The sequence below is a fragment of the Phyllopteryx taeniolatus genome, chromosome 16 (genome assembly GCF_024500385.1).
Source record: "Phyllopteryx taeniolatus isolate TA_2022b chromosome 16, UOR_Ptae_1.2, whole genome shotgun sequence".
NCBI classification, from domain to species: domain Eukaryota; kingdom Metazoa; phylum Chordata; class Actinopteri; order Syngnathiformes; family Syngnathidae; genus Phyllopteryx; species Phyllopteryx taeniolatus.
Window position 1 is genome coordinate 6,856,255 of NC_084517.1, and position 20,326 is coordinate 6,876,580.

General features: G+C 45.3%; 2 protein-coding genes across 10 annotated transcripts; one reads left to right on the plus strand and one right to left on the minus strand.

Moving 5' to 3' along the window:
- Positions 1–244: 244 nt before the first annotated feature.
- Positions 245–5,512, plus strand: gadd45gip1 (growth arrest and DNA-damage-inducible, gamma interacting protein 1). Of its 2 annotated transcripts, XM_061748080.1 has the most exons (3): positions 245–320; positions 2,654–2,882; positions 3,835–5,512. In XM_061748080.1, the coding sequence occupies exons 1-3, from the start codon at positions 260–262 to the stop codon at positions 4,124–4,126; spliced, it is 582 nt and encodes a 193-aa protein (XP_061604064.1). In that variant the 5' UTR covers positions 245–259; the 3' UTR covers positions 4,127–5,512. The 2 variants fall into 2 exon arrangements, with proteins under 2 accessions (XP_061604064.1, XP_061604063.1); XM_061748079.1 differs by lacking the exon at positions 245–320 and having other exon boundaries at positions 2,440–2,882.
- A 246-nt stretch (positions 5,513–5,758) lies between these two features.
- zgc:158403 (tetratricopeptide repeat protein 39A) lies at positions 5,759–19,743 on the minus strand. Of its 8 annotated transcripts, XM_061748061.1 has the most exons (18): positions 19,509–19,743; positions 18,340–18,453; positions 15,625–15,756; positions 15,270–15,325; positions 12,511–12,578; positions 12,366–12,430; positions 11,955–12,054; positions 11,814–11,879; positions 11,609–11,717; positions 11,463–11,530; positions 10,016–10,075; positions 9,320–9,481; positions 9,116–9,207; positions 7,909–8,029; positions 7,730–7,841; positions 7,524–7,638; positions 7,223–7,339; positions 5,759–6,167 (listed from the first exon to the last, which is right to left on the minus strand). In XM_061748061.1, the coding sequence occupies exons 1-18, from the start codon at positions 19,541–19,543 to the stop codon at positions 6,059–6,061; spliced, it is 1,701 nt and encodes a 566-aa protein (XP_061604045.1). In that variant the 5' UTR covers positions 19,544–19,743; the 3' UTR covers positions 5,759–6,058. The 8 variants fall into 8 exon arrangements, with proteins under 8 accessions (XP_061604045.1, XP_061604049.1, XP_061604046.1 ...); XM_061748065.1 differs by lacking the exons at positions 12,366–12,430; positions 18,340–18,453 and having other exon boundaries at positions 19,509–19,736; XM_061748062.1 differs by lacking the exons at positions 12,366–12,430; positions 12,511–12,578; positions 15,270–15,325 and having other exon boundaries at positions 19,509–19,740.
- Positions 19,744–20,326: the final 583 nt, after the last annotated feature.

A 20,326-nucleotide genomic window follows, 5' to 3' on the forward strand; every position in this document is an offset into this window, starting at 1 on the left:
TTTTGGAAACTGAGAACTTTGTTTTCCCCTGGTACTGACAAATGCGGCTACCAGTTTGATACGTGCTCCAAGTGTCACTACCATCTGCGATTGTAACATGTAATTCACGGTTCGCATGTCTGCCTCGCAGTTCTGAGCTTCGGGGATTGAATCCCAACTCCCTCAGCTTGCTTTCTGCGCGAAGCCGCCACGATGTCCCCGTGCTTGCACGAGTTTTCTCTTGCCACGGCAGCTTCTTCCAACATTGCCGAAAACACGCATGCCTACTCGGTGGAATGAAAAAGCTCATGGCAGACCATCAGACAAAAATGTCACAAAAAGTGGGTACAAAAATTCATTATGCCCCTTCTGCCACCTGGTGGAAGAGCAAGTTCACGTTTCGCCCGTCACTATACGTCACTGGCATCGTTCGATGAACAAAGATATAGTAGTCGTGATGAACAAATCCACATTTGGGGCCCGATTAAGTGCAAATGGATCATTCCCGTTGGCACGCCGTGATCTCAAGGCAAACGATTAATCGCGCCGCGGCGCAGTGGTTGGGAATCACTGGGTTCGTGCAGGACTAAATTGTCCACGGGTACAATCGTGAACGGGAACGTTTGTTTGCCTTTCGCCAAGCGGGCAGTCCAGGGTATACCATAGCGCTCACCTAAAGTCAGCTAATGAGGACACGTGGCTTAGCTAATGAACGGACGGATGATTTTGTTCTGTATCGCTGGCGAAAATGTGTTCAACACAGCTCGCAAGCGTCCTACTTAAGCAGCCGGAAATAGAGCTGTCACGTTGCCACTATCCTCTCCTGTCTAACTGCTAAGGAGCCTTTTTGCGCCTATGACTGACACTGATATGATCCCTTAAGTCACAAGCTTGGCACCAGATTGCTCCTCAAACAAATTAAGCCTGTGTCACGCCCACAGCCACCTCCAGCTTCGCGCTGCACCCGGATCCTGGGAACCTTCAATCTTGAAAACATTATTTGTTGATTTTATTTTTTCCTCCCAGGACACAAAAAGTGAGGACATCGGTGTTGTTTTGAGCAGATCCAAGTTTTAGGGTGGTGGTGGCTTCTCAAAGTGGAGCAGATGAGGGAAAAATCAAAGGATGCCTGGCCTATCCTTATGTCACTTGGACTCACAACTTAAAAAAAAAAAATCCAAAATCCAAAACATTAATTGTGAGAGTCAAACACTGGCTCCCGCCACTTCATTTGAGCCCTGCCCTGGAGAACATTTGACCTTTACCCATCACACTATGTGCTAAACCCTTTTTCTGTAGTTTATGTTCAGTCACGAGGAGAAGTTAAAAGCGTCCCCTCCCAGATTTGATTTAGCCAATGAAACCTCAGGGATTCAAGCAAACATGCTTTTTTCCAGGCCAAATCTTTTTTCCCACCAGGGAAGGCCCTACATTTGGTCATGTTCTCTTCCCACGTGATTTGATGTCAAAAATATGTTGGCCATTGAGAATGAGTTCATTTTCTGTTTACCTTTCAAATGTTTAAATCATTCAGAAGCACACTGAAGTGTCTTTTCCTAAAAGCTTAGCCTTTTTTGCTCTCTCGCGTCCATAATCGCTAAAAAATACTCCCGACAAAGCAATTCCTAATTGCCACATCCACTAAACTTGCAACTCCCTTTTTCACGTGCCGTCTACGAGATCAGGGATTCCCAATGGTAATATTTTGTTCAATGATTTAAACAGGGGCGGCACGGTGGCCGACTGGTTAGAGCGTCAGCCTCACAGTTCTGAGGTGCGGGGTTCAATCCCCGTCCCCGCCTGTGTGGAGTTTGCATGTTCTCCCTGTGCCTGCGTGGGTTTTCTCCGGGCACTCCGGTTTCCTCCCACATCCCAAAAACATGCATTAATTGGAGACTCTAAATTGCCCGTAGGCATGACTGTGGTTGCGAATGGTTGTTTGTTTCGATGTGCCCTGCGATTGGCTGGCAACCAGTTCAGGGTGTACCCCGCCTCCTGCCCGATGACAGCTGGGATAGGCTCCAGCACGCCCGCGACCCTAGTGAGGAGAAGCGGCTCAGAAAATGGATGGATGGATGGATTTAAACAGGGTGGCACGGCTAGCACATCTGCCTCACAGTTCTGAGGACCGGGGTTCAATCCCCGGCCCCGCCTGTGTGGACTTTGCATGTTGTCCCCGTGCCTGCGTGGCTTTTCTCCGGGCGCTCCGCTTTCCTCCCACATCCCAAAAAGAAAAAACATGCCTAGTAGGTTGATGGAAGACTCGAAATTGAATGTGAGTGCGAATGGTTGTTTGTTTCTGTGTGCCCTTCGATCGGCTGGCGACCAGTTCAGGGTGGACCCCGCCTCCCGCCCGAAGATAGCTGGGATGGCGGCTCAGAAAATGGATATTTGTCAGCTCGATGTCATATTTAACGTCTGCACTAAAGTTGCGCGGCGAAAAACAGGCACTTGCGAAGCCACCTATCCTATCAGGGGTCCTTCGGATGTGAGCGGAAAATGGCCGCGTCCGTTCTCTGCAGAAGGACGCTGGTGATGGTCCGTAACGCTTTTGGAGGGATTTCGACACCCCAAACTCTCAATTCTGCGAAGTATCCGAGCGGGCTCCTGCTACAGACAGCCTCGTATAACCCCAAACCTCTGAAACTGAATCTTCGTGCTCCTTATATTCCAGACAAGAGCAGCGAGAAGACGTCGGAATGGCAGAAGACGAGCAAATACGATGGCAAGCTATACGGCCGCTACGGCTCGGCGTCGGGTGTCGACCCTGCCTCGTTGTGGCCCAGCCACGCACAGCTGGACGACGTCGTCGCGGAGGAAAAGGAGTGGCGCCCTCCGTTAGAGCTCATGTTGAACAATATCGCGGCCAAGCAAAAGGAAGAGGCCGGAAAACGCATCGCAAAGTGAGTGATGCCTTTTCTTACCGGACAACGCGTGGACGCTGAAGGCGGAAGGCTGAAGGCGATGCTGCACCTCGTCTGTGTTCACGCGCTCACATTTCAAGCATGGACTCTGTGCAAATGCTATAAACCCGACCTGAAGCTTGGCGCAGAGTTTTCGGTACAACATGATTGGAGACATTCTCTCAAGAACGAGGATGTGTTTTCAATCACTTTTTTTCCTCGGGACGCTAAATAAATACCTTTTACTGTTTCTTTTAACATGCAACAAAAACACCCATGCTGAGTTAGCTGTGGTTTTTTTTTTTTTTTTATAGTATTGCTGGTGACTGACCCCCCCAAAATATAGTGAATTTAGTTTTTCGTCTTTCTTATTTTAATAAGCCATAATTCTAAAAAAAAAAAAAAAAAAAAGAGAAATTTGTTGACATTCAATAATATGAAGTTTTCATATTTTTTTTAAAGCTGCACCGTGTCTGTCGTGCATGGCTTTACCACACAGATGGTTGAATAGTAACAGTTTTCCAAAACGATAATTGAACTTTGACATCATTTAATAGACACGTCTCTGTGGTGCTTAGGTTTACTCACAACAGGAGACAATTGTACCTTACACTGGTCACTTATCTACAAGTTACCTGCAACACACTTGAATCCTAATAGTAAAAAATATATGTATATAAAGACATGATTTGAGAAAGCAAGACAATGTGCATCACAACAGTTTTGTAACGTGGGTTTGTCTTTTCCTACTCGTTTGTACGCGTCGATCAACTCAAAAACGCTGCTATGCCGCTATGTCGTGAATAGCGCTGCCCGCCGCAGTTCATCCAAGTGCAATGGATATCCATCCAATAGTTGACGCTTGCTGCTCTGAGCCACTGTGGCGGACTGTCAATCAAGTGATGAGCTCCATTAACATCTGTTCTAACGATGGTTTTTATTCCTGTCGCAGGGAGAAGCTCATCGCAGAAAACATGGCCAAAATGCCCAAGATGATCGCCGACTGGCGCAGAGCGAAGCGTGAAACTAAGCAGAAGTTAAAAGAGGAGAAGGCGCGTCGCGATAAGTTGCTGGCTGAGGCCAAAGAGCGTTTTGGCTACACAGTGGACCCCCGCAGCCCCAAGTTCTTGGAAATGGTTGCTGAAATTGAAAAAGAAGAGAAGAAAAAGAGGAAACTCATGAAACGCAGACTGAGAGAAGAACAGTTGGCAATCCCTGTCACTCCTCCTGTTACCTCCTCATAAACTTGGACTTGATTAACTAATAAATGTTAGTCTGTATACTTAATGAGCCCACATTTTGTTTTCTAATACCATCTGGAATTACAAGAGCTCAATTTTCTTAACTGAGAATGAGTTACTTTCCACAATGGCGTCTCATTCCTCAACTGTCATTGTAATAAATATTTCTGTACAGACTGCAGTTTGTTTTCAAGCAATATTGTGAATATTACAAATTGAAGTGAGTAGAACTGAAAACTTGACACTAAATGAGGCAGCAGTAGCTCATCTCTTGAAACTGGGAACTTCCAGCTCCAAAGCTAAAGCGAGGCCAAAGTCCCGCTGCGGATCCAATTTGAAAATGGGAGCTAGTTGTTTTTTCAGAGATGTTAGTCTGCTTGCTTGCTTGCTGGCTGCTGTCGAGGAGGTGCCCCCCCCCCCCCCCCCCAAGCTTCTGAACGTTCCAGTGAGCACGGTTGGGGCCGTAATACGTCAGTGAAAAGCCGATAATACCCCCATAAATTTGCCTCAATGAGATGCTCCTCGTAAGATTTCTGACAGAGGAGTGCAAAGAATAATCGGAAGAGTTGTCCAAGAGCCAAGAACCACCTGTGGAGAGCTTCCAAAAGACCTGCAATTAGCAGGTAACTGTTGTCACAAGGAAAACGGTGAGTAACGTAATCCGCCGCCGTGGCCTGTATGGATGCTCATCACGCAAGACCCCATTGGTGGAAAAAAAAGCATGTCAAATCTCATTTCAAGTTTGCTGAACAACATTCGGAAAAAGCCAGTTAAATACTGGGAGAATATCGTCTGGTCTGATGAGAGCAAAATTCAACTGTTTGGATGCCATAATGCACACCGCGCTTGGAGGAGAAATGGCACTGCACATCACCCTAAAAACACAATACCGACAGTGAAGCTCGGAGGCGGGAACATGATGGTGTGGGGCTGCTTCTCAGCAAATGGTACTGGTAAACTTCACCTTTATTGAAGGAAGGATGAATGGCAAAGTGTACCGAGACATTCTTGACAAAAATCTCCTGCCATCTACGAGGATGATGAAAAAATGAAATGACGGTGGACATTTCCGCAGGATAATGATTCCAAACATACTGCCAAGGAAACTCTCAATTGGTTTCAAAGGCAAAAAATAAAGCTGCTCGCATGGCCCAGCCAATCACCTGGCTTGAACCCAATGGAAAATCTATGGAAAGAAGTGAAACTCAAGGTCCATAAAAGAAGCCCACGGACCCTTCAAGATTTGAAGACTGCTTGTGTGGAGGAATGGGCCAAAATCACACCAGAGCAATGCGTGCGACTAGTTTCTCCATACAGGAGGCGTCTTGAAGCCATCATTGCAGACAAAGGCTTTTGTACAAACTATGAAATAAATACCTTTTCACATTATTCCATTCAACTTATTTGTTGTACTTTCTTTATGCATGGATTACTTGGGTTGTTCCCAACATCTGGGAAAAAACTCCATGGCAATAGAACCTTTGGAAATATATTGAATGAGGAAAATGGTGACGTGTTAAATACTTATTTCAGCCACTGTACCTTTTGACAACATAACACATATTGACCTCCGATTATAAAAATGTACCATACTTCTCTCATGTTAATTCAGCAGAATGATGCAGTGACTGCGACTGTTATTTAGAGTGACTTTAATCAGCGGTTGATTCAGGTTATTTAAATGTAAACATCGTCCATTAAACGAAATGTCTTTATACACAAGTCTGTAGTCTTCTATAAAAGTAAAGCTCTCTTCAATACTATCGAACCCTTTTCAACTGTTAGAGGCCAATCGGGTCTTAAAAGGCAAAGCTGAATAGAAACCCAGCATTTCCTTGATGAAAATGTATAGATGTATAAAACTGCGCTACAACGCCGGGAGCGTCACGATGACCACAGATGAAGATCGTCTCCAATGATGGCTGTCCAGTCTCCCTACAGACGAGTTTCCTCCGCATCGACAGAGCCAGCCTTCAGTTTGGCCAGAGCGGCATGGATCCTGAACTGCGTACGAGATTCCATAGAGTATTCTTTGTAGTTGTGTCTAGAATTCAAAAGAAAGACCGTTGAGTTCAGGGAAAGGGTTAACATCCCTTTGTTTCAATCAATAAGCCGGGTGTAGTCCATTTGAATCAATTACCATTACGTTACAGCGCAATGACTTTGCAGTCCTGCCATAATAACTTTGACTTTGTCTAGGAGCAGCAGAGCTCTGAGGTACTTCGTGAGCACTAAGGCCAGTTTATATAGCAATGTACAAGAAATAGCCATGATGCTATCGCAACAACTTTGTGTTCCACAAAGCTACGCCACCGAATGTAACAGGCGGAGACTGCCCTACACTGTTCCCGAGCGGAACTGCGCAAGTGCACCGAAGAGCCGCAGCGGCAAACACCACTTGTGTTGGAATTAGTTGGGCAAACTTACAATTAGGTCATGAATAAATCAATCATGCTAATCTTGAGCAAAGTGAAAATTATTCCTTTTCTTCTTTTCTGGGGAGGGTGCGAGCAACGCTCAAACACCTAACCAAGATTGGATTTATTATTATTCTTTTTTTACTAGTTGTAAAAAATATAATATCTTCATTCAATGCAGCGTTTCTCAAAAATGTTACAAAGTACCACCTTGTAAAAATATTTGGCTTTACTGTCAAAGTACTGTCATTAGGACCAAAATGTAAATGCAGTAGCATAGGAGGACCAAGGGTTTATTCTTAAAAGGTATACTTAATATTGTAAGCCACTGTAATAGTATGTACAGTTTGAACAGTAATACTGTGCTTAAATGACTAAATTCAAATGTATTGCAAATAAAAGTAAAAGAAAAACAGTTGTCTAAACAGTTGTAAAAGATAAAATGCAAGTGTATTTTCCTTAAAAGTTAAATGCAACTGAACTCAACAAATGTACTGTGCTGGAATAAAAACATGTAAAAAAAAAAAGAATCCACTGGAACATCACATACAATGTGAACATTTAATTCCGTGGTTCATTCTGGTACCACTAGAGGGTACCCGCGTACCACGCGCACTTTGCTTATGTCGGTATCGATCTAATGCTTTATATGCACGACTAACTTGGTTTCAGAGCAACTTACTTGGCCTTGTGGAGCAGTTTGATGGCCTCGTCTCTTCGGCCTTGTTCAATGTAGAGGAGACTGAGCTCCACTAGGGCGTTGGGAATGAGATAGTGGTCGAACCTGAGCTTCTTCTCCCTGAACAAAAAACAAACAAAAAAGCCTCCTTGTGACATAGCGTGTGGCCATAAACCACAGCGCAGTCTGTCATTCTGTTCGCACCAGATAAAAATAGCCCTCTGGTTATGGTTGTCTGCTTTGTTGTCGTGTGGTGAAGGAGAGTTAATTACCTGCACTGGAAAGGAATAGAACAAGCGCTCACCGAGAACAAACTTTCTGAAGGCATTCCTCAGCACCCTGGAGGAGCCCTTGGTTTTTCAAACACATTCCCTTCAGTAGGTGGATTACACACCGGTCATCCAGCGTATACTCGTTCTCTGTGGAGGTGCGAGAAGACAAAAAAAGCGGAGTTGTCCCATTTTCTGTTTTGTGTTTTGTTGCATTTCACTGAAGGGGACATCTGCGGACCTGGAGACTCCAACAGGGTGCGCTCAGCCTCCACTAGCGTCTGCATCACGCCTTCAGTCAGCTCCGGTTGCTTTTTGATCATACTAAAACCATTCCACATGTACATCATCTCCTGGAATCAAGCAGTGGATACATGTAAAGGGCTTTTCGAGGTTACTTCCACAATTCCCGAGTCTTACCAGCACTGGCACTGTTAGCCTGACTGGGCAGCGGGCAGTGTAGCGGCGAGCTTTGCGGATTGCAAATTTCTCAGTGGGGGGAGACTTGCCTGCTATCTTCTGCTTGAAGGCAGGCACTTGTCTAAACAGAAGAGGATGCCACAAGTCATGAGCGCCTGCCAAATGGGGCTCAAACTACCGATGAATCGCTTGAGATCTTCCAAGGCACGCGAACAACTGAGTGGACTGGCCAACAAAGGTGATGCCCTAAATGACTTTGCCTCCACAAAAGCACAGGTTTCAATGAGTGGGTGGAGTATTTAGGAAGAAAAGAATAACCTCAAAACAAATATATATATAGTACATGCATAGTATACTTGACGGACTAGACGGGCCAGGATTCTGTCCACAACACTGCCAGAGCTGCAACAACAACAACAACAACAGGGTAACTATGAAAGCTTTATCGGTATCGGTATTATTTGCAGAAATAATACGACGCCGCTTCTCCTCACCAGGGTCACGGGTAGGCTGGAGCCTAGCCCAGCTAACTGCGGGCAAGAGGCGGGGTACACCCTCGACTGGTTGCCAGCCAAACACAGAGAAACAGAGGGCCTGACAAATCCTATTTTGCTCCATGGAGACTTGGGCCAGATCTGGGTCTGGAGTTGGACAAAGTGCCTGAATCTTCTGAGGGACTACTGATCCATCTCCTTATCCACTAACTAACTACATTTTCATCAGCTAAGTTTGCTTTATTGACACATTGCGGTTTAAAATACTGTGAGGAATAGTGTAGCAATTAGCGTAGAATATCTGAACTATTCACCAACAAAGTCCACGAATGAGTGGAAGCAAGTCTAAATAAAAAAAGACATCTTGTCAGAGCCCAACTAAAAAACAAATGCACTTGGATTAAATCTACTCTTTTCAAATAGTGTGCATATGCATTATGACTAATTACACTGGCCACAGCACATGCAATTGGATGCAGGACAAGAACGCTCAGCTTTGATTGATGAGCACCACGACAACATGCTTGCAATTCTCAAACTTGTTGCTCAATGAACATTTGTATGAGAACCATTTTTTTCTTACAGTAAGACGTGCTACAGCTCTTGTACCGCATTTCATCAGTGTACATATAAAAAGGTCCATTAAAGTCATGTTCTGCAGCTTCCCTAATAAGCTCTCTCACGCCAAGGCATCCTGGTTGGGAATCACCGACCTAAAGAGATCCACCTCATCCTCTCCAAAGGGGCGTTCCTCTTCCTTAGGCAGCATGCTGAGATAAGCAGCTTTCATGTAGATGTACATAGCCTAGGAGAAACAAACGGGATTCTTACACGTACATTCGAGTCAATGTCACAATCACTGGCATAAAAGGACAACAACAAGAATTGGACTCGCTTTTTTTTTTTCTAACGTGCACCTTGGACCAGTGACTTTCCTTGCTTAACAGGTCTGCATAGAAATAGGCCATCTTCCACGCTCGCTTATAGGTGAAGCACCACATCAGCTCCCAGTAGCACATGTGGTGGAACTGCTTCCACGCTTGCTGGGCCTTGCAGCCGTCTTCAAATAGAGCCACCGCCTGGTGACACAAGCGGAACGACATGCGTAACATGCAAAAGCCACATTGCGTTTGTCCTGGAGCTTACGTTACGTCTATAAAAGATGACATTTAGCTTTCATTTCTGCCTTCGCCAACACAACATTCCCACTCACACTGACGTCTGCGTGCAAAGAGTCTTCAATCAACCGAGCGTGCGCGTTTTGGGGACGTGGGAGGAAGCTCGAGTACCCGGGGAAAACCCACGCAAACGCAGAAACGAGATTTCAATCCGGAACCTCAGAACTGCGACGCAGACACGGCGGCCCCCTCAAACGTCACACATCGTTCAATCAAAACTGAGCATCATCGTTCCAAAAGGCTGACATTTTGGATTCAATGTCTCATTAGGGTGCGGTCACCTAACGTTGAGCTCGGGTAGTGGATAATTCCTCAGTTGTGAGAACAACAGACTCTTTGCCACTCAGGGAATGAACGGGAACAGGAAGTGAACGCTAGCTTTCTTTCATTCAAGAAGGGTTTCTGGAAGACTTGATGACAAAAGCACACAGTCACCTCGTCGATGTTTCCTTTCATCTCCTCTGCCCTGCCAGCAAAGAAGAGGAATATTGCTCCCTGTGCAGAAAAAGAGAAAAGAGGTTATTCAAGATCGTCCTTATCCGCTACACGCCCGGTAGCAGTTACTTTCGCCTCGTTTCGTGTGTTTAATGGCATTCCCGGGAATTTGCACAGCGTTTGTTCTGTGGGCAGGGCAGCCATGTATGCGCTAGGTGGAGCGGACACAGGCTGTCAAATGGAAAGTTGGAAAAAAACATTGGCTAACAATGTTCAAACAGGAATCATTTGAGCCATTCTTAGATTTACAACCGCCGTGACGCATCAACAAATCGACAAGAGTCTTCCTATGCTCTTCTCTTAAGTAACTCTGGGAATGAATCGTTGCTGACAACTGCAACGTATCCCACCGGAAATCTTCTGGATTTTCAGTTCGGATACTATCGGGTAGACAGAAAACGCACCCATTTTCAAGCAACTCGAGCCGTAATTGATTACATGTTTGTGCAAATTAGAATAGAAACGTGCATACGGGGGTTTATTCAGTCTGTTAGAATTGTATTGCCAATGGTACCCTTTCTCCCGTCCCACAACGATAACGATAACGATATTGTCAGTTATTCTCCATTAACCACGACCTCGCCTGCTAAACTCACGTAAGTGTAGGTACAGAAAAACTAACTTTTGGTCCATATGGCAATTCAGCCCTGCCTCTCAGCTAGAGTGAAACATTGCTGTCAGCTTAGCTGGAGGCCCAATTTGAAATGAAACTTCTCCTCATTTTGTGGAGGACAATGAAGGGGGGATTATTTATACATATTTGAAAGCTGTATGAACCTCCTCCTTAGCAATCTTTCACACACTCCTATCAACCTCCGGCATACTTGGTGGATAAACACTTTCTGTACTCTTAAACACCTTTTAAACGACAGTAGTACTGTACACTATGAGCCTTTTTTCCTTGCAATGTCTTTTAATGATTGTTTTCTTTTTTTGGTTACAGTTTTGTTTTAGGCTAGAAAGTGTTTATTCTCTCACCCAAAAAATGACTGCATACACTCCAAATCGCGCAATATGACGAGTTATGCGTAATATGAATATGGGAAATAAAAAATCTGCAATGCACTGCATCCTTAACAGGTGAACCACAATATAGCGAAGTGTTCAGTGTACATGAATAAAGTAATAATTGACTTTGTTTTTCCACATCTTGTTAAGATTTCACATCTGAGCGAGAACCGGCTTTGTCATTCGACTACGAAATGATGTCCAATTTTCTTTTGGGGGGGGGGGGGGGAGAACACCGTATTCTGCACAGTGTTCTACTCTGCCATCATACAGTATGTACTTCTTCACGTTCGTCGTCACGCTAAAAATGTTACTTGTTCTGCCGATGTCGCTACAAGCTAGAATTTGTCCGTCTTTGAGATTGTGCAATCCCACTCACCCGAGGATAGCGGAGCCTGAATATTTTCAACAGTCTTTCGGCTTCTACCACATGTCCCTCACCCGTTCCTGAGAAGGAGAGGAGGAGACGTAGGACATCTGACAGATCACTCAGACGTTCGAGGAGTTTACGGGCCGGCGCCTTACCTAGTATGAATGTGAGAAAGGTGTAGTAGCAAAGCAGCAGCAGAGCACACAGCATGGAGCGCAGATTTAATGCTGTCGCGCCATCATCGAGCAGGGACAGACCGTACTCCTTAAACAGGTATGGAGAAGAGATCACTGTGCAATCTATACACGTTCATTCATATGCAAACGAGGGTCGACACGATCGAGTACACCCGTCACATACCTTATCTCCCGAGAAGCCTGCAAACTCTAAAACTTTGAGGATCCGCGGTGGAAATAAAGAGAGCGTCTAAAAAAATACAGAGGAAGGGAGCTGTAAAATACACGACACACAAGGTCTATTTATAGTACAGTGACGACATACCAGATTAAATGCTCCTATTCCAAAAGAAATCCCGCCCTCTAAGTGATTGTGGCTGGGTCCTTTAAAACAGGTTTGAGATTTGACATAGGAATGCAACTGTCTGGAAAACAAAGTTGACAATGTCAGACAAAGCCCTTTCGCAGCACAGAGCGACAGGAACTGACAAATTCTTGTATGGCAACCTCCTTCCCATGTCTCGAGTGTTTTTGTCACGCAACCTTTAACGCGATTGAATAACAGCGATACTGTGTATGACACACCCTTGGAATCAATTCTTCAATTAGAGGTGGAAGTAGTCTAGAAATGTGACGAGAGCTTCGTTTCTAATCATCGTGCGGGCCAGAATTCACAGTTGCATTGTACATATTGTTACGACACGTCACTGCGGGTACAGCATGTAGCGCTACTTACTTGTAAATCAGGTAACTGTTTCGTACTTTGATCCCACCTTTGATAAAACTCACCATATTCTCATCCTACAAAGACATATTTTGTGCTGTAAAGCGCAAGGGCCCATTTTGCTTTGACATCATTGCAGTGAATAAGCTTGGTGTACCTGCAGGAAGGTGAGAGCAGCTCTTTGCAGTTGGCATTCTGCGTAACACACTTCAGCATGGAGCTGCTCTGCACATACATGGAATAACGTTCAATATTGTTAGAATCATGACCAAACAAAGACATATATATATATATATATATTATCAAAATCTTAAAGGTCAGGCGTCCATTTTTACTGGGCCGCCAGGAAGTCAGTCACAGTATTGCTATCGTACTGATCCTATAGCACCGATACCGAGCACATACCGTTTTCTTGGCAAACGCTTTGTTTGTTGCAATACACGAATACACATCGAGCTGAAAAGGTATGGGAGGAAATCCTTGGAGGATAAAGACAAATGACTTGCGTAGCCATTCATATGGCGACATTCTCGGATCGAAATTCAAATCGCCTCATGACCAAATAGCATTGAAATGCTTGAATTCAGTCTGACTATATTCTATTTTGTACTATCCGTCCATTTTCTGTATTGCTTAACCGCATGAGGGCCGCAGAGCCTATCCCGGCTGACTTTGGGCAAGACGTTGGCCGTTGGTCAATGGCAAGGCACTTCCTGTATATGCAAACAGAAAAACAACCAATTACACTCCCGTTCACACCACGCCGCTATATTAGGAACGTCACCCGAACAAACCCCCCAAAAACAGGTTAGCGGACTTCCCGCGTATGCTGTGCTAACGGGCGTAGCTACGGGTCGGCGGCGTCACGGTTTGAAGCCAAACGAACTCAAATTGTGTTTGATTTGTGGCTGGTGTCTTCGGACAAAAGTTAAATCAATACATGTGTAATCGTGATCTATGTAAACATGGGATATTGTCATCTTTGAAACAAAAGACATTGTCGACGTTTAAAGTTCCTACAGGTGCTTTGTCCCGGTCAGCTCCTATTGGGTTCCACCATTTGCCCGCCGTGCTGGAAGGAAGGGTTTTTCAGAATGCAGAATTTGGATTGGCAATCTAGAGTCTCCAAATAACCTAACGTGCTTTGTCGTCGGAGGAAACCGGAGTCCACAAAGAAAACCAACGCGAGCACGGGGGGGAACAAAACTCCACACGGGAAAACCGCCGAAGTGTGAGGCAGACGTGCTACTCGCTTCATTCACCATGCCGACTTATTTTGTACTAAAATGTATACAATCCTGAGGCAAGGTAACAGAATTGAGTGCTGTGAGTCAGGCATACAGTATTTGCCTGCTTTCCATTCATTTGCATCATTTACAAAGCACACCGACTGATTTTCATATTGAAACACAAATAGGCATATCCTACTGGGCTTCATCTTTTTTCCTCTTCATTCATATTTTGAATTTGTATACTGTTCCAAAATTTGATGTAGGCCTGATATTGGCCATAATGACTCCAGAAATCCTACATTTCGCAAATGTAGTGAAGCAAAAATAATAATGTTGGCCGTTCTGCTCACTTTTCCACACAGAGGGTGAGGGTCCTTTTCATATCGTTGAAACAATTATGATCAAGATGATTTTCCCACTGAAAATCTATTCTTTTTACTGATAGGAGTATTTGAATTATCGGCAGTTGTTTTCCGTCAAAAGGTCAGAATTGTTTAAGACATTGTTCAAACTTTTCATGCCAAAATGTCTATCGTTCGGTGTTGGAAATTTTTGACAAACAGGATTTCAATGAAAACGAACCCAAACGCATCTTGGTGTCGTCGCGGTTCCTTTTTTGGGTTGCATTTACCCAGATAAAAGCAAGGTAGCATAAAAACCTGCTACACAAGATTGTGTGTGTGTGTGTTTATGGTAATCGAACAAATGACATGAAAATTTACTTTAAATACAAGTGAGTATATTTTACCCATGTTTAAAAGTTAATGGGCAATTCCGAAGTGTAGGGGTGGAGACAACACATACATGATGGAGAAATGGACTTTTTATTTGTTTAGATCAAAATAGTCTCCCGCCCACCCAATCAAGTGTGAAATTAAAGTCAAGCTTTTGCTATTTGCCTATTTCGTAAACTGCGTCGGTGAGAGAGCTGTATTGAAGTGACATCACAATATTATTGTTATTATTATTATTATTATTAGGAGTTAAATTAGCCAGTGATGACGTTGCAGAAGCACCCCTCATTGGCAGTGCCAATGTGGCAGAGTCTGCAGATGTCTCCGGTCACGCCACAAAAGTCACTCGTATGTTGCTCAACACTTTTCAAAGAGAGGGGCAAAAAAAGACACCAGGGGGTCAGCGCAGTGTAGAGCGGTTCTGAGGTCTTGCGTGGGTTTTCTCCAGGACTCCGGCTTACACCCACGTCACAAAACACGTTTCTTAGGTTAGGAGACGGACGACTCTACATTGACTCGAGGTGTGAATGTGTTTGTCTAGATGCGCCCTGAGATTGGCTGGCGATCCTTTTAGGGCGTACCCTGTCTCTCGTCCAAAGTCAGCAGGGATAACCGGGGGCTCCGGCTCAGCCGCGACCCGCGACCCTCGTCGGGAGAAGCGGCGCGGATAGTCGGCAACAATGAGCAGCTGCTCAATGCGTCTCGTCTCGTATCCTCGCTCGGCCTGCGGTCGCCAGGGCGAGGAAAAACAAAACAAAACCCTTTGCGTTTGTAAGAGATACAAGCACCCCCGTATGCAGCGTATGCAGGTAGGATGATCGTTGATATGCGCTGTCATTCTTTATCATTTACGGATTTTGACAGAGCAATATCAGATCCAGTTTATTAAGACACATGGGAACGGCTTTGAATTGTGAAGAAAAAAATGAAGTAACTGAATTCACTTTTACCTTCAGTGAGCGGCTCCCCTGCGGACTTCCCTAAATTTGGAGATTTACGGCGAAACCTGAAACAATGTTAGCGTAGCAACAAAATATGTATGCGTGATAACAAACCACTTTATCACAATACATCTGTATGTCAACTAATGTGACAGCAGGCAGATGATAATAGTGATAATAACCATGCATCCAAGTGTTCCAAACAGCGACATGTTTGGAGCAATAATAAGTGCATGGGTGCAACTTGCTTTTTATAGCTCCTAAAACAGGAACATCGTGGCTCTTAATGCGGTCTCTTCAAGAGCAAACAAGCAGCAATTGGCGTACAAGCAGATATTATTGTAGGTGGAGGAGAAAAACGGACCTCTGACACAGTTCCTGAGCGCTCTTCATTGTAGCGCCGGCATTGCAAATGTCGTCATGCTGGAAGGTCATCATGGCCTGCATTTCCAGGACTGTGGCGTACATAAGAGTGTGGTACATGCTTTCACCCACTCTACACGAGAAACATAGAAGGACACCCATATCACACAGCAAGCAAACCGAGCCTGGAGTATTGAAGTGTTTCACATCGATGATGTCTTCATTCTTTTTCCCCTCAAATTTTGGAAGTTAACTGAGCAATTCAAAAGTGCATTTCCTATTTGGTGTAAAAAAAAAAATAAAATAAAAAAAATCCCATTCAACTCCATTGACGAGGCAAACGTTGCACTCTCGCCTCTCCCGTCTTTGTCTAACGACACAAAACTTGAATAACACGAGTAGAGCGCGGACCTCGAAAAAGGCTCGCAAAGTTAGTAGTTGAAAACAGTGGCGGTATTTGTGGAAAAACACAAAACACAAGGAGGAAGGTGTGCCAGAAAACCCAGACCACAAACTCGGAGTTTCCCTCTTCAATGTGGGCCGGACGATCGCTGCTTCGTTTGCTTCGTTCAGTGTGCGAGAAGAGGCAAGAGTTGCGGCGGGACAACACGTCGCTGCTTCACTCTAGAAACGCACCTGTTCAACGTCCTGAGCATCCAACAGTTGCCGGTAGAGAAGAACATCACCGTGCTGGAGCACATAACCTTGATCCCTGCGATTGAGTTTTCCTCGTTCCAAGCTCACGGGCTCATCGAGGGGGCTGCTTTGGAAGAAACGGATGACATCGAGATGCCCAGAACGACGGAGCTACGGAGGATGCCGGAAGAATTCTTTCAAGGGGTGCGTGGCAGAGGAAGGCTGGGAAAGTGTCTTGGACTCCAGGGGGATTATTGAACTTGGAGTTTGGATTTGAAATAGATCATCTTTTGTGACGCCAGTCCTGGACCTCTTACATATACAGTAAGCATATTGACGTCCATCCATCCATAATGGTGCAGAAATATTGGCGTATTTGTGTTTACAGTACAGGGGGGGGGGTCTTTGGTTTACAAACATGACAGTTGGAGTTGCCAAACAGTCGCAGCGGAAGAATACGTCGTCACTCAGCTCAGTTACTGCCGTACTTCAGTAACTTGTTTTAGATTTATGGCCTAGAAGTGTTTTTGTGCAAATCTTCTTTCCCTTCAGCCTTGCTTTAACCCCAAGTACCATACCTGCAAGTCTTCCCTCCCCACCTCCAGAAACCTCTTGAACTTTCTCTTTGCCTCTGCATGCTTGTCCACTGTCCAATATCCACTGTGCATCCTCTTTACATGTCCAAACCATCTCCATCCGGCCGCTCCAGCTTTGTCTCCAAACCCTCCAGTACATGAACTCATTCTTGACCCTGCCGCCCATTGGTTCCACTCCTCAAGAGAATCTCAGAACCTTCAACTCTGCCAGATCGCTCTCTCGTCTTTTGTACCAAAACCATACAACATCGCCGGTCTCAGTGCCGTCCAATATCGTTTCCCTTCACTTTAGCTTGCGCTTTTCACCGTCGACACTGCCATTCCTCTTCACCTCTTTTCCGACCCCCCCCCCCATTACTCTGCACAATTGACCCCAAGTACTCAAAGTCCTGCCCATTCTCCACCTCTGGCCTCCCTTCCATCCACACACATGTACTGCAACTGTCTTTCCTCATCTTTCCAGTGCCTACGTCCACCTCTCTAGGTGGCCTTCCACCTTCACAACGTCATCTGCAAGCATCATAGTCCACAGATACTACGGTCTGACTCGATGTGTCAAGCTGTCCGTCACCATGCAAGGCCCACCTCCACCTTGAATTCTTCCACGATTCCAGGAGCACACCTCATTACCGTCTTACTGTTATCATACATGTCTTAGACCGGTCTAATATGCTTGTCGGCCATGCGGGATTTCCTCATATGATACAACAGCTATTCCCTCGGCATGCCGTCTTATGCTTTTTTATAAAGCCACAGATACAATGCAGCTTCTTCTGACCTTCCCTGTACTTCTCCATCAGCATTTTTCCAACAATTTTTTACTGTAATTACAACTTAAGTACTGCGTTAGCGCATAGGTCAGCGATAGACTATTGTATGCATTTCGACTGAAATTCAAAGTGCAAATTCGGGCTACGTAGCCGCCATAGGAACACAACTTCGCCGCAATCCAAGGACCCCTGTGTTTTCACTATTTCTTTTAAAATGAGGCAATGTTTATTTAACGATTCGCATGTGCGTTTATGACGGATTTCCGGCATATGTAGGACGCGTAACGAAGGTGAAGGTGTGCTCACAGGTCAGCTTTCTACTGAGTGTTATTCTAGTCATTTTGAACACTTGTCCTCAGGAACCCTGGAACCTACTTCAAACGGTAAAGGTGAGCGAAAGCTTATTTGAAACTTTTTAGATCAGGAGTAGTTTTCTTTGACGGTGTCGTAGCAGCGCTACTATCTCGCAGCATAATGTTTGTTTAGCGAGGCTGCCCTTCTTTGGCTGTTGAAACAGTCAGACCTCAGGCGTCAGCTTCAGCAAACACTTAAATATCCCGGAGAACGGAAGCTTAGCCGAGTTACACTCGTGTGTCAGCGAACAAGAGGCACGTTGCTCCGTATACGACTTCTCCTGGGGCCAAAACTACCGACCTCCTCCTAACACATCATTGTACCACCAACCCGAAGTCGGACACTAAAAACATCCTTTACTTTGACCGCAGCCTCTCCAGACTCTCACTGAAGTGATTGTTTAGGAAGAGATCCAGGGCCTCCATGCACTCGTCCAGGCTCTCTTCTAGGCTCTCCTTCATCAGGGAGGAGTTGCTAAAATGGACAAAAAGTGGGACGTGAGGATGGAAACTCGAAACGTAGCTCATCGTTGGGCAAACAACATGATGTGCACTCAAGATAAAGAGAAGCCATTTTTGTGACGTTCGCTATCAAAGATCCAAAGCGAGAGTTGAAATCATGCTCGGCTTTGATTGGCGCTGTCAGCGAGCTATAGAGAACACACACGCACGCGCGGGGCGGAGTTTGCGTATGCAGTAAAACATGACTCCATCTTATCTCCAAGAAATGTGTAAATGAATGAAAAAAGCGACGCGATGACTGTTGATTGTTTCTGCGTATTATCGATATTATTAGATCACATGAGCATTTGTGAGGGTGGTGCTTTTTAGAACAGTTGCCAGGGGGCAATGCCAAGGATCGGAGGCCCCGTGAACAAAGAAAACGAAAAAGAAAAAGAAAAATGCAGCTCGGGGCCACCTCCGCACCCTCTGGACACACGCGCTCACTCACATTCACACCTATGGACAATGTCGTCTTCAATCAACCGAATCGGTCTCTGGGATGCGGGAGCTTGAAGTCCCAGGAGCAAACCCAAGCAAACATAGGGAGAACATGCAAACTCCACGAGGGTCTGACTTTGGTGCCTGCTGTTTTCTAAGCCCTCGTCAGTCTTGAGCTCTTCTCGTCCTTGCTGAACAAGTGACGGTAGCATTGAGGGTTGGTTGGTTGGTTGGTTTGTTTAAAATGATGATTTGGTGACTTGAATTGCACGGCCACGAGAGCAAATGCGCTCGTGGGCCACCAAGCACCCGCCGGCCCTGAGCTTTCACGCCATTGTCATGGGACTCGCTGCAATTGTGGGAAGTCAGCATTGACACGTAGGAAATGGCCAAAGGGTCACGTGTTGTCGTGCGGTAACACGCCGAAATCCTGGAGGCAGAAGCGCCCTTTCAAAGTGGCTCGAGTGGCACACGTGTTCGAAAAGAAAAGCAAAGCAAAGCCAAATGAGCCGTTTGTGCGTAAAGTGCTCTTTTACTCCGCTAAAGTAAAGAAAGTGTTGTTGTTTCTTTCTTTTGGGTCGTACTCACTTGCGAGCGGCATTGGCGTCTTTTCCATCGGACATGTTAGGTTCCCTGTCAGCCAGGACCAGGACCAGGACCAGGACCGGTTTGCACTTGTCGCATTGAGACCACTTGTCTGCACCCTGAAACCGAGCTCCGCACGGAGTGTTGACATCGACTGGCTCACGGTTTTCGAGTCGAGAACTCCTCCTCCGCTTCCGAGTTGGACAGTTCGGCAGTTCGAGGAAGGCAAATGACGCGAAGTGGGAGGAGCCTCGACCACGTCACCGGTCCGACCGGGAAACGACATTTCAACACAATCGACAAGAATATTGTCGTCGCGGGAGACGAGCATGGAAATGCGGGGAAATGCTGCGGTGTTTGCGGCTTGCGGCTTGCGGCTTGCGGCTTGCGGCGTCCTACATCCACCAGGATTTTCATTTCATTTCATTTGACTTTTTTTTTTTTTTTTTTTTCCTTCTCACTTCCGCATTGCTTTACACGACACAAACAACTCGAAACGCAAGTCAGGACTGGAAATCCGTTCATTCATTTAGACTTTAGATTTCTCTGTGCGGAATGCAATACAAATATCAATGAAAAAGATCTAAAAGTGTATTCTAAAACTATATCAATATCCATATGTGATAATTGAATTCCCCTCGAGCAGGGGTGTCAAACTTTTTTTGTTAGAAAAGTGGAAGGGTAGAAATGTTTCATCGCCAAAACATTATGACCATGACACAACTAATTGAGGGATAACTAGTTTTTAAATCGGAAGACAAGGATCCTAGTTTGTTCAAGTATTGTTGGAGTTACTGTAGAAGAAAGGTTTGGTAACAGAG